This window comes from Centruroides sculpturatus, unplaced genomic scaffold, assembly GCF_000671375.1.
Source record: "Centruroides sculpturatus isolate CEXI.00-Female unplaced genomic scaffold, Cexi_2.0 scaffold1743, whole genome shotgun sequence".
NCBI lineage: Eukaryota > Metazoa > Arthropoda > Arachnida > Scorpiones > Buthidae > Centruroides > Centruroides sculpturatus.
This window is the reverse complement of record NW_019385892.1, coordinates 10101-34596: the sequence shown is the minus strand read 5'-3', so window position 1 is coordinate 34596 and position 24496 is coordinate 10101. Positions and strand designations below refer to the sequence as shown.

General features: G+C 33.9%; 1 protein-coding gene across 3 annotated transcripts in view; it reads left to right on the top strand.

Moving 5' to 3' along the window:
- LOC111612435 overlaps positions 1–20672 on the top strand; it is a 63216-nt gene extending 42544 nt beyond the window's left edge. For all 3 annotated transcript variants that reach the window (XM_023353647.1, XM_023353646.1, XM_023353648.1), the window contains exons 4-5: positions 2220–2447; positions 20488–20672. In XM_023353647.1, the coding sequence (XP_023209415.1) occupies positions 2220–2447; positions 20488–20657 (398 nt within the window). In that variant the 3' untranslated portion in view covers positions 20658–20672. The remainder of the gene's footprint in view (positions 1–2219; positions 2448–20487) is intronic.
- The last annotated feature ends 3824 nt before the right edge of the window (positions 20673–24496 follow it).

The window sequence follows — 24496 nt, the reverse complement described above, 5'->3', positions numbered from 1 at the left end:
CCCCTATGCACGAATGGAGACTTGGGGCTACTACCACATACAAACACCATTCACGTGCGATGTGTAATTTTGGCGAAAAAGTGAAATATAGGGACATACATGTTCATTTTTATATATAGAATATATATATATATATATATTGAGTAACCATTGCCAGGCTAAAAGAACAACACAGAAACTTAACAAGAAATGGAGAGTTCTATTTAAAATAGGAAAAAATTGTCTGATTGGTAGTCAGAAAACACATGTGTTCTCTGTGTTGTAAATTACAGTAATACCTCGACTTACGCTACCCCGACTTACGCAAACCCGGAGTTACACAATTTTCAAATCTCGCTGATTTGTCTTTTTTCTGAGTGCCACGCAACTCTTGATTACTCACGCCCCCACACTATTGTTCAGCTTACATGTTCGGAAATGTCGCGCGGAATCGACGCATAGCTACAATTTATTTTGTGTTATTTATTTCTGTGTTTGTTTTATCTACGGAGACTTGAGAGACTCTACTATGTCATCCAAATGAAGTAGAACTGATTCTTCTGCATCAAACAAGAAAAGAAAAACTTTATCTTTGGAATGTAAAGTTAACATTATGAAAGACTTCGATTCAAAAATGAAAATTTGCAAATTGGCAAAGAAGTTTGATCTACTGGAATCGATGGTCAGAACAATTATAAAAGGTAAAGAAAAAATTCTCGAAGCTGCGAAAAATGCTCAGTCTTTAAATTCAAGCATTATTTGTAAACATCACAGTATTATCGCTGAGATGGAAACAATGTTAAAATTATGGTGTGATAATCAAGTAATTGTGAAAAAATGTATAATAATATAATATGTTATATATATGTATTATCTAAGGTATTATTAAACATTTTTTTTCTAAATTATTGCTTTTTTAGTCTTCGGTCCCAATTAAAAATTATTTGTATGTATTTATATGCGAAATTATACCCTGACTTACACAAATTCGACTTAAGCGGTTATCGCTCGGTCCCACCTATCGCGTAAGTTTGGGGTATTACCGTATTGCTAAATTTCAAATAAAGCCCTCCACACTGAGGTCAGTATTGTTGTCCTTGTAATTAATTGCCATGTTGTTTCTGCAGGTCTTGTTAATTTCCAACATACAGTCATATATTTAACTTCTTGCGACTTCATATTTGCCATTTTATGTAGAAGTTCTAAAGGTTGTTTTATGCTGTATTGATGTAGGGGTGAATATTTGCAAATGAACTCATTGACAAACCTTTTCAATAATATTGTGGGTGCACATCCTTTATCAACCACAGACCTTAAGCTTTTATTGTTTTTGTGGATTTTGGCAAATCCAAATAATGTAGGTGCCAACAGAGAGTGGACGATTATTTTCATCAAACCCAGTTCTTTAGCCAGCGGTGTGTTTGCAAACCTTTTAACTTTTGCCTGCAGTCTTTCTAGAGTGCATGGGTATGCCATAATACATTGCATATCATTTATGTATTTTAACAGAAGGTCGTCATAAGTGCTTCTTTTTATGACTACTAAGTCCTTCGACTTGTCGGCCCTAGTGAGCACGAGATTATTACCTTTCAGCCAGTCTTGACTTTTTCTGATATTTGCTCAGATTGGGTCGCAATCCCTTTTACTATTTTCTTGTTTGATTTTAAGTGCCACTTCCCATCTAAACATTTCCATCTTAATTTCGCTGAGCCCCTCTATAGTTTGCTCGACTTCCAGCATGATCTTTTCGTGCATGAGTTTAGGTAGTGGTGCATATTTAGGTCCATACTTACATGCTTCTTTCAAGCATGTTGGAAGTGTGATGCTATCCCAGCAGATAACTGTAGTGTTGATCTGCATTCTACAACGACATTCTTGGTGCCTTTTAATCCAGTCCATTTTGTTCTTATACCTCTTCCTTCCTTAATCTAACAGCCACCTGATTAGCTAAGCCTAAAACTCGGTAGTTAGTTTTTTTAAGATTTGTGGACCAAGCTCGTACAGCTCATTTTCTAGCTCAAGTAACGCTTTAAGCAAGTAAAATCTTCTGCACCGTGTGGAGCAGATGGCTTTTCTTAAGCAAACTGTTCGTAGTAATGCTAAAGGAACTTTATTAACGCTAAACTCAGGGATGTTAAAATTATCATTTATTAAATTTTAAGTGTTCTTAATGTATTAAAATTTAAAATATAGATATTTAAATTTTAAATATTAAAAAATTTTAATGATAATTTTTGCAGTTCATGTTTGTGGAAGAACAAATCATAATAAGTCAACTGGGGAGTTAATGCCTCATAATGGACAAATACCACCAAATCATAAATGTTTGTGGCATATTTATCCAGAATCTTATCGTATGAATGAAGTGTTTTTAGTTTTTGAAACATTTAATTTAACTTCAAGTGATAAATGTACAGTAAGTGAACGTGATGGAGCATTGTTGTTTGGTCCATTTTCAGGGAATAGAAGTAAGTAAATACTTTATTGATAATTTAATAATTTTAACTATTACAATGGAGTTATAAGTAAATTAAGTTTAAATCATATTTATTAGACTTTTTTGTGCAAACAACTTTTAAAATTATTAGGAAAAATAAAAAATTTCCATTACCATTAAAAACATTATTTCAGAAAAACTTGATGACTATATTATAATGTAGGGTGATTTCAGCAGGTCATTTGTGATTTTACCAAACGACCTGCTGATATCTCCCTATAACCAAATAACCAAAATAAAAATACATACTAGAATCAAAAATAAACTGATCTTTTGATATTGCCTAGCAATAGGACTGTAATTGTGAACATAAATACAATTGAATATTTTCTTAAACATGTCAATTCATGTTTGACATGCAATAAATATCCATATGTGGATGATTTATATCATGAAAATGTCAATATATTGGAATATAGAAGTGTGTGTTGTGGGAATTTTGAAATGACACATCATGAGCAGTAAATTAATTTTAAATTCTGTGTTAAACTTAGTAAGTAAAAAAAAACTTTACCAAGATGTTTAATATGTTTTAAAAAGTATAGGCTTTTATGCATTACCATAAGCATTTAAAAGAAAGCTGTGCATTAACAGAGGATAGTCCCCATCCAGGATGTTAAGTCTTAAGTTGTGTGAGTAACAACATGAACATGTTGAGAGTTTTACATGTCATAAACAATTGCACTGAATGAGTTGTTACCAAGTGATATTCTTAACATGTTTGTGTTACTACTTAAATAACTTGAGAGTAGGCATTCAGGTAGGCCAGCTTTGGCAAAGAAATTATTTTCAGAGTTTGTAAACAGGTCCAGAGAGACCATAGACAACCTGGTCAACATTATGGAATTTTGTATTTTTTTGCAGATTGACCAGCATGCTACATATAGCCAGGGGAGATCAGCATATCAGAAACCCTGCTGGTTAAACTGCGATTAAAAAGTAAAATTAATCTGATCTAACAAAACTGATTGTCAAATAAATATTAAAGAAAACATTCTTCTGAGTAGAATAAAACATAATTAAATTAATTATTATTTATCATTATTCCTATATAAACCACCTGTGCAATTTATTGTTTTACGTTGGAATTAATTTGAATTTTTAAAGTTTTTGTATTGCTTGCATTCTATTTTAGCTTTCTTTCGTTTGAGTTCGATTAACTGAAGAAGGCTATTTAAAAATAGTTGAAAACGTTATTATTTTATTAAATAATTTTTTGCTGGAAATATTAAGGTGTTGTGTATATTGGTTGCTTTATTTTCCAGTAAGTTGTTTGTTTATTAAAATAATAACATTGTGATTTGACCTTACAAGCAAAAAGAGTTTTCCTTTACAGGGTAATAAAACAATTAGTGGTATTTTCCATTTTTTGATAAAATTACAATAAAATAAACATGAAAAAAAGCACTTTCATCATTCCATGAGTATTTATATCATTGGAAAGAAGATCTCGATGATAAACTGAACGTTTCCAGCAATGATGTCAATATAAACAAAAAGAAAATGTTTTTACTCTTGTTCAAGGACCAGCATCAGGTTTCTATAGATTTTTAGTAGAACTTTTACTATAGAAGCCTGATGCTCTAGCCACTGAATGTGGCCAAAATTTTTTTTTCATTTATATTCACAGCATTGCTAGAAACATCACGAAAGGTCAGTTTATTATCAAGTTGTACAGCAATTCAGCTTTAAAGAATAATGATTTTTTATGGTTAGAAAGAAGATAAAATGCAGAAATTAAACATATTATTTTAGTGTATTTCTTTCACAATTAGCACAAGGTTGCTGTTGAGAACAAATCCTACAGGAACACTTTGAGTGGAAAAAGTAGGTTTATTGACATGAAAGGATATTCATTTTGGGCTTAATGTCTCTCTTCAGTTCTATTATATCAAATATATTGGTAAAAACATTATGTAAGATTTACATAATGTATTAAAATATATTTAACATACACATATAAAAGTTTCACAGTAAATATAATTACCTAAGCTTATTATAGCGACTGTTGGAATAACCAAATTGTTATGTAAAACATGGGTGAAATAAGTAAAATAGTAGGGCTAAAAGAATTTTGGTTAAACCATATAAAAATATGGGCTAGAATAATAAAAATGGATAGAGCATTGATTATCCGAAACAATTCAGGACTGGGGTTGTTTGGATAATTGATAGTTTGGATAACCGATTATGTCTGAAAACATATATTAACCTATCCCATGTTGAAATTTGTTCAAAACCTGGAACCTCCTTAAGTACCCTCTCATGGTCGCGCCAGTGCTGCCAGCTAAAACATGCATACCAACAAAAATAATATTGGTGTAGCCAAGACATAACCAAATATTGCAGTGCCATATCACTAGTGGAAATTTGCTGACTGGAATGCTTTCGGTTAACTGATGTTTCGTTTGATCGATATTTGGATAATTGATGCTCTACTGTAGTTAAGAAATGAAATGTAAAATTAATAGGGAATACCTGTAAAGTATGATATAATTCTGATAAAATGTTTGAAATATTATTTGATTGAAAAGGTAGAAAAGTACAAAAAACATAAACCAATTGCGACAGGCTAAGAAGTAAAGTGTGAGAGTATTCACTGTATTGTTATAAGAATGTCTGATGTGTTGTACAACACAGTGGGATATGATGGAGTGGGGAGAGTGAGAAAGGAAGTACATCTTAAAATAGGCTCTTCTATTTAGTTAGTAATGGCTGCCAGATGTCATTGATGACAACTCCAGTGTTTAGATTCATTCTGTGTATGTCATTTAATAATTTATATGTTCAAAAAATTTTTGTTTAATAATAATTTTTCCTTTATAAGAATTTTGATGCTGTCAAATGAGATCTCACAGCCAGCTTGATTGCAGTGAGTGGCATCTGCTGAGTTGGTGTAATCATACTTTACAGCTCTTATATGCTCTTTTATATGGGTTTTTAATACTCTACCAGTTTCACCTATGTAATAGTATTTGGATAACACATGAAGATTTTGGATGAAGCTGTAAACAAGATTATTATTTAGTAAAACATCAATATTACTATTAATTTGTTCTTTATATAATTTTAATATTTTCATCTTATCATTTTAATTAATTCTATTAGAAACTTCAGACTAGGAGGTGTTAAAGAGAATTAAAAGGAATATTTTAATCTTGCAAGCGCTTTCAACGTAAATGTATACGTCGTTCTCAGACAATTCAAAATCGAAAAGAGAATTCAAAGAGAACATTTAAATTTAAGCATTCAATGCTTAAATGCTTAACACAACTGTTGGCATGACATCCAATCCAAGTATTTATCATTTTAATTTTTGATGTAATGCCAGCAGTTTTACAGTTTTTGAATAAAACTGGTATCTATGAGATATTGTGCAACATAACTTATTTCCTTTTTTATGGACCCTTTGGAATGGGATGTATATCAGCATGCCAGTTTTTAGCACATGCAAATATCTGATTTCATGAGAGACAGTCTGTAAAAATACGGTATAACTTTTGTATACATCATTCTTTATGATTGTTGAGGTTTGTTTTAATTAGGTATTTTGAACCAATTATGGTGTGTAGATGACGAAAACAAACAAAAATGAACATTTTTTAACTCCTGAGTTTTTTTTTTTTTTAACAATTCCTTGATGGTTCTTCATTTTGGAATAAAATTCAAACAATTTTCGTCATCTACAAACTGTAATTGGTTCAGAATACCTGATTAACTATATCCCAGTGTGGTGAGTGGTTGTTTACTCTTTAGAGGTTGCTTTTTTGGATCACCAGAGTTCAATATGTACTAGTGTAAACCAATAATTTTTTTTTCTTATATACACCAATCACAGGTATTTTGCTCCGTTTTATTATGGTTATAGCATTGCTGTACTTTTCATTATGGTTCAGTTAGTTGTATTTAATATATGGTATGAAATAAAGACACTTGAAACAAAAAACACATTTACAGAGACATTCTATGGAAATCGTAAGGATTGTGACATTGATTATTTGAAAATATATATAATACGTCATTCTGGACATGAAGTTCTGCTGAAAGAAATCTTGTTCATCTCCAATTGAGAGACCAATCCAAAGAACAATTAAAATACCCTGTTTAGGTGCATATTTGGGGGTATTTCTCAAGACGTGGACTTGGGTCATTGTCTCTTTACTGAAAATTTAAATGTAGTGAGAATGAAAAGAATCTATGAAAAATATTTATTAATTAAAATCTGTTGCACAATGGTTTGGTCATGACAAGAACTTTAAGAAAGTAATATCTCCAAACATAGAGGTTGTCTTTGTCGGGAATGGAAAGTGTAAAAAGGAATCACTTTGTTGGATTGGCAGACATTTTCTCTTATACAAAGCTGATTGGAAATGTTTGGATACTGATTAAGTCTCAAATGTGTAAAAAAGTTTGCATATGTATTTTCCAGCATTTGAGCAAAAGAATTCAGGAAAACTGATCGACAGCAAGCCTCAAAGATTCAAAGCAATAATAAAAAGTGTTGGCAATTGAATTATGTATTAGGTTAGTGTTTCTTAGCTGTGAAGGTCTAGTTTCATAATATGCAACTGTTTTTTGTTCTAAGTTGCCTGCTTTTAAAAATTTTTAATTATAAGAGAGTTAGCCCAATAGTTCAATCAATGTTATCTAGTTTCAAGTTGAGGCCAGTGGTCGGCAAAAATATTTAAGTGTTGGCAAAACAGTTTAAATTGTAAACAAAATTATATTTTAATTGAAGCAATATTATTTAAAATTGTTTTTAATATTTAATATGTTTATTTACTTACAATGATAAAATGACTTTCTCATTATAATTATGAAGTTTTTTTGATGATTCACATATGTACTGTAATACAAATTTTCAAATGAGATTTTTGCAATTCTGAATAAAAATACTTGTTTGCACTGTTTAATGCCATTTTGAGTTGTAAAAATTGATTTTTTAAGAAGAGTCGGTCTAGATATTTGTGGCTTGATTGAATGAATTCAAAAATTGTTTAACTCCTGATGATGGTATTTGTTTGGCTCATTTTCCAAACTCATTTAGTATTAAATACAATGGATTAAATCATTTACAAGACATGCCCGTTGAAAACAGCATGAAAGAAGAAATGCATCTTTTCATTTATTTTCTTTTTTCATGGTCATTGTTTTGGCTAATGAAGCAGTTTCCAAAGCTGGTGATCCAACATGACATGATGGAATAGTTCTTTGAGTAAAAGTGAGTTAATTAGTTGTACTTTCTTTGAGGGTGGTGTTGCAATATTACCTTTATCTGAAATAAGATTACAAATTTATTTCGTTGTATGCAATAAAATCATTCATATTCACTTATAAATGGAGAATTTTTTTTTTGTTTTTTTGTTTTTTTTTTGTTTTTTTTTGTTTTTTGAAAGATTGATTCTAGATTTCTCAATTGTTTTCCATTCTTTGGCTTGATGTTTATTTATTAATGATGTACCATGCTTGTAATGTAAATCGTTAATTTTTCTAAATTAAAATAAAGTTTAGAAAGTACTGTATTCAAGACTTGGAATAGGGAGAAATTTTGATGTCCCATCACTACTAATAATAGATGGTACCAGACATTATTTTATTTTATAGGATTAATAATATAAAAGTTACTTTTCTAAAAAATTCATAGCAGCCTGGAAAGTTACACAAATCATTTATAGATTTTTCATCATTAAAAATCACAATTTTTTTAGATCAACAACACAGTAAGTTTAATTTTTTTTTTTTCTGAGAAATGAGTTAAAAGAATGATCTAAACATAAAATTTGAAAAATCTTGCTTATGATGAAGTTTATTTTTATTGTGTAGAATTACAAAATTGTACAGAAGCTATATTAAAATTTTCATGCAAATAGTGAGTCAGTCAGTTAATAAGTACTTTCCTATATCAAAATTGTAGAATCATTTATGAAAGAGATGGTTAAAAAAAAAGTGATTCAAAAATGATTTAAAATGAAAAGATATAATTGCACGATATTAAGATAAAGAAAAAAAATAGTTTTTTAATATGTTTATTATTTTGTAATTAATAAACATTCAATTACATAAACTGGGTATATATAAATAAATGCAACACATATAACCAATATCTAACAAGAAAAACTACAAGAAAACAAGCAATTTCATTCATGTTGAACATGTGCTATCTTGTGGTTTTTCCTGATGGATATTGGTTGTGTGTGTATCATTTATTTACATATACTCAGCTTATGTAATTGAATGTTTATTAATTACAAAATAATAAACATATTAAAAAACTATTTTTTTTCTTTATCTTAATATCGTGAAATTATATCTTTTCATTTTAAATCATTTTTGAATCACTTTTTTTTAAACCATCTTTACTGCTCTTTCATAATCAACATTATATATTTTTTTAGTTTTTTGTAGTTCATTTATAAAAATCTATAAATGTGAATGACTTGTGATTATATTTATATATATTCTACAAATACAGTGGTGATCAGTTAACGAACATAATCCGTTCCAACACTTTGTTTGTTATCCGAATTGTTCGTTAACCGATTATCGATTTACTATACATTTTTATGGGAATTTGATTAATTTGTTCTGGAGACTCCAAAAAATAAAAAATATATACTTTCTTACAATGTTTATTTATATGTAATAGTAAAAATACATACATACATATGCAGTCTTGCATTTTTATTAGTCATGTTTTTTCTGTTTGTGGGGTTAAAGAATCTGTCCAATGTCGATTGCTTTTCTCTTTTCTTCAGGATTTTTCGGAAGTAATTAATAGTATTGTAATTGTAGAGATCCCCAACCCCATTAACCTTATTCTGGTTTGAATGCCACTTTGATGATCGTTGTTCTGACATTCTCCCACTCCTTCAACAGATCTTTAGTAGCAGATGTCAACATTGGTCCTCTTTCGTCTTCCTCTTTTTCAAAAGAAAACACATCTCGCTGAGTTTCTTGGTATTCTTCATTTGAGAGTTCTTGGAGTTCTTCTGTCGTCAGATCAGTTTCGGGTTCCATTATGAGTTCTTCAATGTTCCTTATTTCTCAGATGTGATTGTGAGATCTAAACATTCAGGGGAGGATCATTTTGATCAAAATACAAAGTAGAGAAAAGATTTAAAATAATAGAAAATAATATTTTAAACTTTAACAAGATTTTATCTAAAAACGGAGGAAACATCAGATTTTTGAAAGGAAGTTGATTTCCTTTTCCAGGCTAACTCAATGATGAGTCGAGTTTTTGCACACAGTACGGAAGACCAAATAACATTTTCCCACCATTCGTGGCAATCCGTTAGAAAAAGGTTGCCACACAAGAAGTCTGACATACGCAGTCCACTGAAGAAGGTATTGCCATACGTAGGAAATTGATATACTACGTAGACTGTGCATCCTAAGAAGTCGTCATACGAAAACGTTAAACTAAAGATATCTCAATCAAAATGTCTTCCAAAACTTCAGACTATGAGGCGTTAAATATAATTAAAAATATTTTAATCTTGCGAGCGCTTTTGACGTAAATATGCACGTTGTCTTCAGGCAATTCAAAATCGAATATTTTGAAGACGTTTTGATTGAGATAACTGTTGGCGTGACATCCAACTCCAGTACTTAATACTCCTAAACTAAAGATATAGCATATGCCAAGATTGTTGAAAGGAAAGTAGATTTAAAAGAACTTCTCATAGAAAATAGAAGAAGAGAAATTCTGTGTGAGGATCTTCATCCTTCTTTAAGTAACAGATACGAAAGATACGTTGAAGGTAATATAAGCTCTGATAAATCGATGTAAACTCTCTCATGCATTAGGTTAGAAATTAGATAGTTTAAGTTAGATTTAGATATAGGTTAGATTCATTCCTTGTATATTATTTTTAATTGTCTACTTGGACTTTATTTATTAATAGGACATAAACTGGTGTTTAAAGATTGACACTGCAATGAGAGTTAGTTCAGGAAAGAACAAAATTTCTTTATTATATCACCTGTAGTAATAGTTTCTGAAATACTGGTGTTTAAAGATTGACACAGCAATGAGAGTTAGTTCAGGAAAGAACAAAATTTCTTTATTATATCACCTGTAGTAATAGTTTCTGAAATATTGGCACAATTAACAGTTTTAATTAGAATAATTGTAAACAGAACAGCAAGCAACTGCGATCCATCACCCCAATTAGAAAACATTACTATCACATTAATTAATGCATAAGGTTTGTTAATGTTCCAACAATTTACACAATCCTCCCTCCTCCTTTGATTGACTAGTTAAATTATAGTAGGAGTTTTGGCGACTTTTAACCTCCGTAAGAAAATGCACGTCATTATTCAGCCACTTTATGTCCTATTAATAAATAAAGTCCAAGTAGACAATTAAAAATAATATTAGAATTAAAAAGGACAGTAAGGCTTTTACAATCATTCCTTGTATAGTTTATTATTTGATTTATTAAATGTTTTGATTTGTTTTATAAAATGGCTTGGTTCTTATTAGACATTCATTTTTATTCAAGTTTCCTTAGTTCCTCTGAATCCTGAGTTTAAGGATAACACGTGTTAATCTGCATTTAAAATAACTGATTAACTGGTGTTGGGAATCCTGACGGAAGGAAAAGGGTGATTACGCAATCCTCTAATTCTGCTCTAAATTAACATTCAAACTGTAAGTCTCTCTGCACTCGATTTTCTTTGAATAGAAAAACCATCCTTGTAAGACAGACAGAGGGCTATTCTAGAGAATAGTTGCCGATTAAGAGGTACAAGAGTTTTACCACTCTGTATCTACGGCTGACTCCCTCACATGATTTTCATTACTCCATTAGCAGCTTGAGACTTCTTGATATATCTTTCATATTTCTCAGTTATTTCTCAGATGCGATTTTCATTACTCCATTAGCAGCTTGAGACTTCTTGATATATCTTTCATAGCTAAGATTGTTCCTACTGTAGACCTGTTCAAGCTATACTGCCTAGCAACATCAGACATCTTGTGCCTACTTTCTACCTTGGCTATTATCTCTTACTTGGTTTCTATGGTGATCACAGTTCTTGACACTTCTCTTTTTAGGCCCCATAATATTATCAGTTAAAACTCCTTAAGCCCTTACCCCAAGTTAACTCGGGCAGGTTACACAGCATTACAGAAAAATCAGGTTTGTAGACCCTTTTGAAAAAAAAAATTTTTTTTTCGGATGTTTTTTTAAGTCTCCAAATTGTTTCAAAAATTTTTTCCCGCGCGAAAATATTTTATCACGATTTTAATCTACCTTTAATGACGCACGATTAATGCTTAATTGTTTTTTAATTAATTAAATATAGACACACACACACAAAAAGAAAAAATAGTATATGGCTTTTGACTTTGACCAGGAAGGGTAATTTTTGACTGATTTTCAAATGTGAACTATAATTTTTAAGTATACAGTACATCAGATGTGTCAAACTCATTTAAACAACAGGCCATTTAATGTGACTGGTAAGATTCACGCAGGCCACATCACATTTACAAATTTTCTTAAAATTATAATGTGAGAATCCGATTATAAGATTAATTTAATTTTCTGAAATCTAAAACTTGATTTAATATTTCATTGTTAAATTGTACACTTTTCCACTTTTTAAGGGAAAATTACTATGGCATTCAATGACTAAACTTCTAACTAACTCAACTCATTGTCAGATGACCACAATTCGAACTCCTCATTGGAGAAAATTTTTGAATTTAAAGATTTTTCTGCATCTCAATTTGGGTGAATTCGGTCATTCCAGCCAGTTCTCCAGAACTTTTGTTTGTGTCTAGTCTCCTCTGACTTCCCAACCTTGCATATGAATCAAGAAAGAAATCAAGATCAACAATAATATTCAGAGATATTATGTCAAACTTTATGTAAGCTCTCTCTCTCTCTCGGTACTTAAAAGTGTATGTAGTTAGGAATTAATATAGTGATAAATTATTCCTTTATATATTTCTTTATTATAGTCATTAAACTTTTGTTTATTATTTGTTAACCTGTCTGTTCACTTGGTTGAATAAGAAAACAGACACTTGTCAAGAAACTTACCCACTGATCTCTCCACTCGTAATCAATAGTCCTCCTCTTAGAAAGAAACTACTATTGTGAGTTAGGACACAATATTAAAATAATGTAATCCTAACTGGTGTCGGGAATCCTGATGGGAGATGACGCTTTTACGATCATCTTGTCTCCAAATTCTTAAATTAGTATATTAAGGCCATCCAATGACAAAGTGAGCAGGACTTACCATCCTGTTGTCAGAAAGCAGATGTAGAATAATATATTCTCGTGTTTTCTGATCACTAATTCACAGTGTTCCTGATATTGGGCTGCCCGTCGGCACACTCCTTGTTTGCATGTAGGTGACCCCTTCGTATTCGAAGAAGGACGAGTGGACCATCAAGTGTGATAAGTCCAACACATCAGGAAGATACTTATAAAAGCCTTCCACCTTTGCCAGAAGAAAATCTCTCAACTCACAGAAACAGGGTTCCAGTTTTATAGATGGGAACAATGTTTGATAGTTACATATTGTGGAATATGCCATCAATGACTTGTCAAGATCCTGTAATTTTTGAAGTACTTTTTCAGGATTAGTGACAGTGTACGTATGATACTCTAGATTGTTAGTGATGTATTTGTTAAGAAGTCTCTCCATTTTAATAGTGGGAGAAGTTGTTTTATCCACCACCGCCCGTAACTGTTGTCCGCTCTTATGGGTTTTTGCGAATGCAAATATACAAGGTAGAGATGGCGCCATAATTCGTTGCCACCAGATTCAAGGTATTAGTGAGAGGAGTGTTGGAGATCTTCAATGTCTTGGCAGATATTTTCTCAAGAAAATCGCGAGGCGCTACTGTGCATTCCGTGTCCGAGATATATTGTGTTTTGGCCTTTCAGTATGATTCCTTTTTCATGAGCACTACATGTTTTGATTTGTCTGCTCTTAAGGCAACAATGTCATTATCTCTCAACCATTTTCTAGATGTTCTTATATCTGTTCAGACCTCCCTGGACGAAATATTCTCATGTCTATTGCGCATTGTTATTAAAGTTTTCCATCTGAACCACACTACTAAGGAATATTTCAGATGGAAAACTTTAACAATTGGTGTTGCAACAGCAATGCACTCTGATATGGGACCAAGTGAGGATACTCAAACAATGTGATAGCAGGAACCTCTTGTATATGTGGGAGGCACTATTTACCAGCGTGCTAAATCCATGCAACACCCCCACGCTGGATGTGCCTTTGTTATGGGTCAACTTATACAACAGATTAAAACAACATTGCTAGCTCCGCATTCTCGCAAAATATTCTATTGCTCATGTGCGTCAGCATCGAGCGTGTGTCTTTCAAATTCTCTGTTTTTGTTCTGTTTTGATTTTATTCCAATGCTGGTTTGCCATTGCTGCAATTTGAATTTGAAGGTTATTAATTGTTCTTTCAACCTGAAGAAGACGAAAATAGTTTCGTTGAAAGCGCTAGTTGTTTGTAGAGTTATTAGTCACTGCAGTGATGTTAGTGAGAGTTGAGGATCGGTTCTGCTGGCAACCAGGAGACCCAAGTTACGTGACCCCATCAATTAGTCGATTGCTTTTGATATCCACCTGTAGGTTGAATTTAGCTAAGAAGTTGATTCCTATAATGGGTTGGATTGGTCACATTGGTAATTACAAATGACCATGAAAAACTTCTCTTTAAGTTAAAATTGAGTGTTAATAACTTTGTTCCGTAAGTTGGAATAGGTGTTCCGTTTGTGGCAAAGAAGACTAGCTTCTCAGGTTTGCATAAATATGTGTTGGAACTTTTTGGAATCACTGAGATGTCGACGTCTGTGTCTATAAGGAATTTATATTTCGTAGTAGGGTTGGCTATGGTGATTCGGTCGATGTGGTGGTGCAACTTCTGGCTGTAAGTGCCTGCCCAGTCAGTTTTTCGCTGGTTGAAAGGAGCAAGAGACTTTGCATTTTTTTGCCTACGCCCCAAAAGTAGCATGATAGAAACACGTGCTGTTGTCAGGGCTGCTGTGCTGTTGATTTTGATGTGGTTTGCTGTGGCATCTCATGTTGTTAGAGGGGTATTCGGAACATCTGAAGGAGCGGCGCAAGTTGTTGATTGATGTAGTGAGGTTCTTGACCTGTTTGGCTAATTCTGCAACTTTGTTTTCCAGGATGGAGATCACGATGAGGTCATGTTTGACTGTTTGGATGTGCGCAAAGGAAACTATTTCCATTATTTTGTCAGCCATGGTGGCCAGTTGTTGAAGTTTTTCATTTGATGCGGCTAAAATGCCCTGTATATTGTGGGGTAATCTTGACAGCCAGAGGGATTTTAAGAGGTCTTTAGTAAAATGGTTACAGGCCAAGTTGCGCATCCGTGTTAACAGGAAGGATGGACATTGGTCTCTCAGCTCTAACCCTTGAAGAAGCATTCTGATTTTGGAGGATTCTCTCTCCGAATACTCACCCAACCAGAATAAATTTGCTTCTCTAAAGACAAGTCTTTAGAGAAGCAAATTTATTCTGGTTGGGTGGGTTGAGGATTAGATCATGTACTGAATTTAAAATTTTGGGCTCTACTGCCGAATTGATGTTTACATTTCGTATCATCAACGGTTTTGTTGGTAATAGAAAATTTCACTTCTAGCTGAGAGAACCATAAACAGGGTTGCTCTTCCAGAAAGGTGGGGGTCTGATTGTGATGCGTGCTATATGACGGTGATCATCATTTTCTGTGTCAGCCGTGGTTTGAACATAGTTGTGGCAGTGTGAAGGTTGGGTATAGGTAAATGACATGTTGTGTGTGCAGTGCAGCACGTGGCGAGAGGACAAAGAAGGATGTGACATAGAAGCACGTGGCAAGAGAACAAAGGAGGATGGCACGTACTACACTTTTCCGTTAAACAGTCAACCAACGATGAAAAATATCTGTGGTTACACTTTTTGAAGATCTAGATCAGTGGTTCCCAATTAGTTTTTCCTGCATACCACTTCAAGAAAGAGCTCAAACTCGTGTACCCCTTATAGAAGAAATTCATACTAATCCATACTAATAATATAAATTCGAAGGTAATTCTGTTTGTCTGTCTGTTACCTTTTCACATCTAAACCACTGAATAGGTTTTAATAAAATTTGGCACAGAGATAGCTTATATATTGGAGATGGACATAGACAAAATTTTACTGCAAGAAAATATCTTACTCTTAAGAGAAAATTTGATATAATGTGGGTGAAGCTGTGGGTAGACAGCTAGTGATAAATAGAATGAGTTTTTTTTTTACATTTATTACCTTTAAAATACAATTCTAATAATAATGAAAATAACATAAGGTTATTTAATTTTAATGTGAAAAATGTGCACGATTTTCTTTGCACAACTTTGTAAAATCTGGTTGCTTTTTGGTCAGCTTCAGTCTTGAGTCATCTTCGAGTCGAAGTCGGTGACGATGTTTAGTTTTCATGTTTGTCATGGCCAAAAATCCGCTCTCACAGAGGTATGTTGTGCAAAATAGTAGTAAATATTTTTCTGCCGCTTTGCTAACACGATGATAATGATAATTGTACAATTAATACAAATTGTGTGAATTGTACAAATTTTGTTTCTTGCGTAAGAATTTTATTTAGGTATTGTCACAAATGCATTTTTTTTCATGAAATTTCAAAAATAATTTTAGTTATAAATAAACGAATTTGTGCATTTGACATTGTGTTGTAAATTGCCGAATTTTTGATGGTCCACCCATTATTTTTTAGATTGCTTCATCTCATGCATTTAAATTTTAAATTGACTGATTTTAGATTGCCACACGTAACCCTTTATGCAATTTTGCATACCCCTGGGGGTACGCATATCACTAATTGGGAAACATGGGTCTAGATGAATGAGTAGACAGTTCCAAAAGACATGAAAGTCCAACGTTTGTATCTGATGCAAATGGATGGAATTTTTATATCGTACTGTAGAGTCCTTCATCAGGTAGAGAGCACCATAAAATTATGTTTGGGTCACCAGTTTGTAGCGCTACTTTTGTAATTAATTATCTTACGATACAAAACCAGGCTACATACAAAACACTTAATCTTTAATTTCTTATGTACATGGGATATGATGCTACACTACCGGATGAACATAGAATCAAGAACACTTGTGTACAGAGTGAAGTCCAAATCCAAAGTGATGTCATAGGATCGGGTTGCCAGGTCTGTTAAGTTCAGAGTTCCTCCTGATGGTGACTTTTGGATTTATGACCAAAGCTGTTGCCACAGCAGTATTTCAACATGTAATAATAAAAACAAAGACACTGAGTTCAGCGTTACGTGCGTTTCTTTATCGCAAGCACTTTCAACGAACTTATAGTTGTCGTCCTCAGGCGAATACAGAAATTTACCAAAAAATTTTAAACAAAAATAATCGAATGCAGAATAGAACGCATAAGATAATTTGAAATTATGTTAAAGCCGTTAGGAACACGAAGTAACTGTTTAAACATAATTCGAAAACCGAACAAGCAGATAGCTCTGTGAAGTCGAGCTGGTACATGCGCAGAGCCATGCTCATGCTACATGCATACTAGAAACTGCTAATACTCGCTTAAACGCTTATACAGCGTGACCCATACACTAGGCAGCTTGAGCGTAGGGGAGTTGCAAGTGTCCAAGGTGGTAGTGAGGAGAGATTCCCATATAAAAACAGTTTTTCGTTTTTCATCTTTGCAGCTCTTAAGCATAACTGCTTGGGACCATAGCGGGTTGTAACCCTGCTCAAGTACCTTTCTTGCGAGCTCGGTGGTGTGTCTTCCCCCCATAACATCGTCTTGGTGCTCATCAAGGCGGCTGGAAAGCATTCTAGTGGTGGCCCCGATATATCTTGTGTTTACTTCCGTTGCCTGATTTTCTAAAGATACAGCATAGACCCCTGATTTCTCAAGAGTGGAAAATTTGTCTCTATCATTACAAATAAGTTTGTGTAGGCTTGGAAGTGGGGTTAAAGGTAGTACAAGATTGCGCTGCTTAAAGATTCTGCAGATGCGTAAAGATAGGGGTCCAAGATAAGGCAACGCTATTTGTATCTTCGAAGACTCTCTCTCGCTGCATAAAGTAGTACTTGGAAATAGTGCTTTCTTTACCTTATTGAGCACATGCGTAAATTTTGCACGCGAAAAGCCAGCAGCGCGTACCGCCAAACTGATGATATCTAACTCAACGTTTAACAGCTCCTGCATAGACGACAGTAAATAAGCCCTTCTGACAAGGGAGGCAATGGCAGTATTAACGTATTGAGAAAGCTGAAAGGCTTCTGCTGGTATAATGTGCGGAGCTATGCTAGATGTATGATGAATCGAGAATTGTAGTCCTTCCGAAGATTTACGTATATGCAAGTCTAAGAACGCTACTTCCGCATCACTTTCTTTCTCCCAAGTGAAATTGATGGAAGGATATATACTTGCGAGTTGTTGCATAAAGATGAGGAACGACTCCTCTGTGTCTTCCCACGCTATGAGGATGTCGTCAACATAATGCATTACTAAGAGATGGAAACTGCAAAATACCTCTTCTACACCTTGCTGAAGCAAAAGAAACAGTGGCACAAACTGCTTACCCAGCTACACTTTCTGTTAAACTGCAGAACTCAAAAGATTATACCGAAGTCTATTTCGTTTAAGTACAAGGCATTTCCACCGAGTCTACGACGGTTTCTTCCAAGTGTGGAAAAGTCTCTTCTCGCAAAGCTGATTAGGAACAAACGAAAGTACCTTGCAGAGGCGGAGCTCAGCCTCTATGCAACACACCTGCAGTTCACCAAAGCTTGTGATCCAGCTTTACTCTACGAGCAGTTAGGCAAAATACAAAGTATAGTATCCTATTTTGCCCAGAAGTTATAAAAGAAATTGAATAATTATTATTGGACTTCATGCAGGATATTATGTAATCAAGTTGAGAAAATTATCGTCTAGGCGTTAATAACCAACATCTATCGATCAATAGAATATTAACTGTTCTGTTAATTAACCTGAAGAAGACGAAAATAGTTTCGTTGAAAGCGCTTGTTATTTGTAGCGATAGATGTTGGTTATTAATGCCTAGACGATAATTTTCTCAACTTGATTACATAATATCCTGCATGAAGTCCAATAATAATTATTCAATTTCTTTTATAACTTCTGGGCAAAATAGGATACTATACTTTGTATTTTGCCTAACTGCTCGTAGAGTAAAGCTGGATCACAAGCTTTGGTGAACTGCAGGTGTGTTGCATAGAGGCTGAGCTCCGCCTCTGCAAGGTACTTTCGTTTGTTCCTAATCAGCTTTGCGAGAAGAGACTTTTCCACACTTGGAAGAAACCGTCGTAGACTCGGTGGAAATGCCTTGTACTTAAACGAAATAGACTTCGGTATAATCTTTTGAGTTCTGCAGTTTAACAGAAAGTGTAGCTGGGTAAGCAGTTTGTGCCACTGTTTCTTTTGCTTCAGCAAGGTGTAGAAGAGGTATTTTGCAGTTTCCATCTCTTAGTAATGCATTATGTTGACGACATCCTCATAGCGTGGGAAGACACAGAGGAGTCGTTCCTCATCTTTATGCAACAACTCGCAAGTATATATCCTTCCATCAATTTCACTTGGGAGAAAGAAAGCGATGCGGAAGTAGCGTTCTTAGACTTGCATATACGTAAATCTTCGGAAGGACTACAATTCTCGATTCATCATACATCTAGCATAGCTCCGCACATTATACCAGCAGAAGCCTTTCAGCTTTCTCAATACGTTAATACTGCCATTGCCTCCCTTGTCAGAAGGGCTTATTTACTGTCGTCTATGCAGGAGCTGTTAAACGTTGAGTTAGATATCATCAGTTTGGCGGTACGCGCTGCTGGCTTTTCGCGTGCAAAATTTACGCATGTGCTCAATAAGGTAAAGAAAGCACTATTTCCAAGTACTACTTTATGCAGCGAGAGAGAGTCTTCGAAGATACAAATAGCGTTGCCTTATCTTGGACCCCTATCTTTACGCATCTGCAGAATCTTTAAGCAGCGCAATCTTGTACTACCTTTAACCCCACTTCCAAGCCTACACAAACTTATTTGTAATGATAGAGACAAATTTTCCACTCTTGAGAAATCAGGGGTCTATGCTGTATCTTTAGAAAATCAGGCAACGGAAGTAAACACAAGATATATCGGGGCCACCACTAGAATGCTTTCCAGCCGCCTTGATGAGCACCAAGACGATGTTATGGGGGGAAGACACACCACCGAGCTCGCAAGAAAGGTACTTGAGCAGGGTTACAACCCGCTATGGTCCCAAGCAGTTATGCTTAAGAGCTGCAAAGATGAAAAACTGTTTTTATATGGGAATCTCTCCTCACTACCACCTTGGACACTTGCAACTCCCCTACGCTCAAGCTGCCTAGTGTATGGGTCACGCTGTATAAGCGTTTAAGCGAGTATTAGCAGTTTCTAGTATGCATGTAGCATGAGCATGGCTCTGCGCATGCACCAGCTCGCACTTCACAGAGCTATCTGCTTGTTCGGTTTTCGAATTATGTTTAAACAGTTACTTCGTGTTCCTAACGGCTTTAACATAATTTCAAATTATCTTATGCGTTCTATTCTGCATTCGATTATTTTTGTTTAAAATTTTTTGGTAAATTTCTGTATTCGCCTGAGGACGACAACTATAAGTTCGTTGAAAGTGCTTGCGATAAAGAAACGCACGTAACGCTGAACTCAGTGTCTTTGTTTTTATTATTATATATTAATTTGGCGTGTTAGTCATCCTATTGATTATTTCAACATGTTTCCCATGCTTTTCTATCCAGGATTTGTTTGAAACAAAAATTATTATTATTATTATTATTATAATTATTATTCTGGAATTAAATTTTTTTAATTAAAACTGTATAGTTTTGATTTATTATTAAAACAATCAGATGTTAATAAAATTTATTTTAAAATAATAATGCATTATTTTCTATTATAACCTTATTTATAATTACAGGTATTTTTACAATATTGACGGGAAAGTTGGTGCTTGATGTTTCTGTAAGTACAGTATCTAATCCATCCTCTCTCAGGAATTTCAAGGCATATTTCTCAGCACTAGGTAATAATGAATCTCTAAATGTTTGTAGAAAAATTTTTAATTATAAATTTGAATTTGTTCTATAATATTTAGTTCAGTTTTTAAAAGGTAAATAAATAATTGTTAAATTGCAAAGAGTGATGTTATTAGATGTAGGGTTCTTCTTTAAAACTTTCTAGATATTAAGAGTTTTTCAGTTTTTTACTGTTTACTATAGCAAACATTTAGTTAAATAAATGTTATGAAAATTAAAGTTTAATAAATAACACTTTGATCAAACAACCAAACTTAAAATCAAATATTTACAAATTATTTAATAACAATTAATATTTTTGGTTTTATCAAAAGGCTTTTTTCAGATGTTAATTACTACTTATAAAAGTACCTATATCAATATTCAAGCTCTTCAATATTTTGAATATATATTCTTTCCAAATGTTCTCTGAACATTAATATTTAAAAGTTCATAATGTTCCAATTGTATTTTAATTTATATCATTCTATTTCCTATTGTTTTTATAAGTTTGAACACCGGAAGATGATCTTTCAATAAGACTGAAAATGCCACTATTATTAAAATAATTTGTGATTGCTTCATTTTAAGCTTTTCTTGTTTGATAAATACAGTAGAGCATTGATTATCCGACTCAGTTAGGGACTGGGGTTGGTCGGATAACTGAAAAATATGAAAAAATACATTATTATTATAGTATATAGNCTTCACAGAGCTATCTGCTTGTTCGGTTTTCGAATTATGTTTAAACAGTTACTTCGTGTTCCTAACGGCTTTAACATAATTTCAAATTATCTTATGCGTTCTATTCTGCATTCGATTATTTTTGTTTAAAATTTTTTGGTAAATTTCTGTATTCGCCTGAGGACGACAACTATAAGTTCGTTGAAAGTGCTTGCGATAAAGAAACGCACGTAACGCTGAACTCAGTGTCTTTGTTTTTATTATTACATGTTGAAATACTGCTGTGGCAACAGCTTTGGTCATAAATCCAAAAGTCACCATCAGGAGGAACTCTGAACTTAACAGACCTGGCAACCCGATCCTATGACATCACTTTGGATTTGGACTTCACTCTGTACACAAGTGTTCTTGATTCTATGTTCATCCGGTAGTGTAGCATCATATCCCATGTACATAAGAAATTAAAGATTAAGTGTTTTGTATGTAGCCTGGTTTTGTATCGTAAGATAATTAATTACAAAAGTAGCGCTACAAACTGGTGACCCAAACATAATTTTATGGTGCTCTCTACCTGATGAAGGACTCTACAGTACGATATAAAAATTCCATCCATTTGCATCAGATACAAACGTTGGACTTTCATGTCTTTTGGAACTGTCTACTCATTCATCTAGACCCATGTTTCCCAATTAGTGATATGCGTACCCCCAGGGGTATGCAAAATTGCATAAAGGGTTACGTGTGGCAATCTAAAATCAGTCAATTTAAAATTTAAATGCATGAGATGAAGCAATCTAAAAAATAATGGGTGGACCATCAAAAATTCGGCAATTTACAACACAATGTCAAATGCACAAATTCGTTTATTTATAACTAAAATTATTTTTGAAATTTCATGAAAAAAAATGCATTTGTGACAATACCTAAATAAAATTCTTACGCAAGAAACAAAATTTGTACAATTCACACAATTTGTATTAATTGTACAATTATCATTATCATCGTGTTAGCAAAGCGGCAGAAAAATATTTACTACTATTTTGCACAACATACCTCTGTGAGAGCGGATTTTTGGCCATGACAAACATGAAAACTAAACATCGTCACCGACTTCGACTCGAAGATGACTCAAGACTGAAGCTGACCAAAAAGCAACCAGATTTTACAAAGTTGTGCAAAGAAAATCGTGCACATTTTTCACATTAAAATTAAATAACCTTATGTTATTTTCATTATTATTAGAATTGTATTTTAAAGGTAATAAATGTAAAAAAAAAACTCATTCTATTTATCACTAGCTGTCTACCCACAGCTTCACCCACATTATATCAAATTTTCTCTTAAGAGTAAGATATTTTCTTGCAGTAAAATTTTGTCTATGTCCATCTCCAATATATAAGCTATCTCTGTGCCAAATTTTATTAAAACCTATTCAGTGGTTTAGATGTGAAAAGGTAACAGACAGACAAACAGAATTACCTTCGAATTTATATTATTAGTATGGATTAGTATGAATTTCTTCTATAAGGGGTACACGAGTTTGAGCTCTTTCTTGAAGTGGTATGCAGGAAAAACTAATTGGGAACCACTGATCTAGATCTTCAAAAAGTGTAACCACAGATATTTTTCATCGTTGGTTGACTGTTTAACGGAAAAGTGTAGTACGTGCCATCCTCCTTTGTTCTCTTGCCACGTGCTTCTATGTCACATCCTTCTTTGTCCTCTCGCCACGTGCTGCACTGCACACACAACATGTCATTTACCTATACCCAACCTTCACACTGCCACAACTATGTTCAAACCACGGCTGACACAGAAAATGATGATCACCGTCATATAGCACGCATCACAATCAGACCCCCACCTTTCTGGAAGAGCAACCCTGTTTATGGTTCTCTCAGCTAGAAGTGAAATTTTCTATTACCAACAAAACCGTTGATGATACGAAATGTAAACATCAATTCGGCAGTAGAGCCCAAAATTTTAAATTCAGTACATGATCTAATCCTCAACCCACCCAACCAGAATAAATTTGCTTCTCTAAAGACAAGTCTTTAGAGAAGCAAATTTATTCTGGTTGGGTGAGTATTCGGAGAGAGAATCCTCCAAAATCAGAATGCTTCTTCAAGGGTTAGAGCTGAGAGACCAATGTCCATCCTTCCTGTTAACACGGATGCGCAACTTGGCCTGTAACCATTTTACTAAAGACCTCTTAAAATCCCTCTGGCTGTCAAGATTACCCCACAATATACAGGGCATTTTAGCCGCATCAAATGAAAAACTTCAACAACTGGCCACCATGGCTGACAAAATAATGGAAATAGTTTCCTTTGCGCACATCCAAACAGTCAAACATGACCTCATCGTGATCTCCATCCTGGAAAACAAAGTTGCAGAATTAGCCAAACAGGTCAAGAACCTCACTACATCAATCAACAACTTGCGCCGCTCCTTCAGATGTTCCGAATACCCCTCTAACAACATGAGATGCCACAGCAAACCACATCAAAATCAACAGCACAGCAGCCCTGACAACAGCACGTGTTTCTATCATGCTACTTTTGGGGCGTAGGCAAAAAAATGCAAAGTCTCTTGCTCCTTTCAACCAGCGAAAAACTGACTGGGCAGGCACTTACAGCCAGAAGTTGCACCACCACATCGACCGAATCACCATAGCCAACCCTACTACGAAATATAAATTCCTTATAGACACAGACGTCGACATCTCAGTGATTCCAAAAAGTTCCAACACATATTTATGCAAACCTGAGAAGCTAGTCTTCTTTGCCACAAATGGAACACCTATTCCAACTTACGGAACAAAGTTATTAACACTCAATTTTAACTTAAAGAGAAGTTTTTCATGGTCATTTGTAATTACCAATGTGACCAATCCAACCCATTATAGGAATCAACTTCTTAGCTAAATTCAACCTACAGGTGGATATCAAAAGCAATCGACTAATTGATGGGGTCACGTAACTTGGGTCTCCTGGTTGCCAGCAGAACCGATCCTCAACTCTCACTAACATCACTGCAGTGACTAATAACTCTACAAACAACTAGCGCTTTCAACGAAACTATTTTCGTCTTCTTCAGGTTGAAAGAACAATTAATAACCTTCAAATTCAAATTGCAGCAATGGCAAACCAGCATTGGAATAAAATCAAAACAGAACAAAAACAGAGAATTTGAAAGACACACGCTCGATGCTGACGCACATGAGCA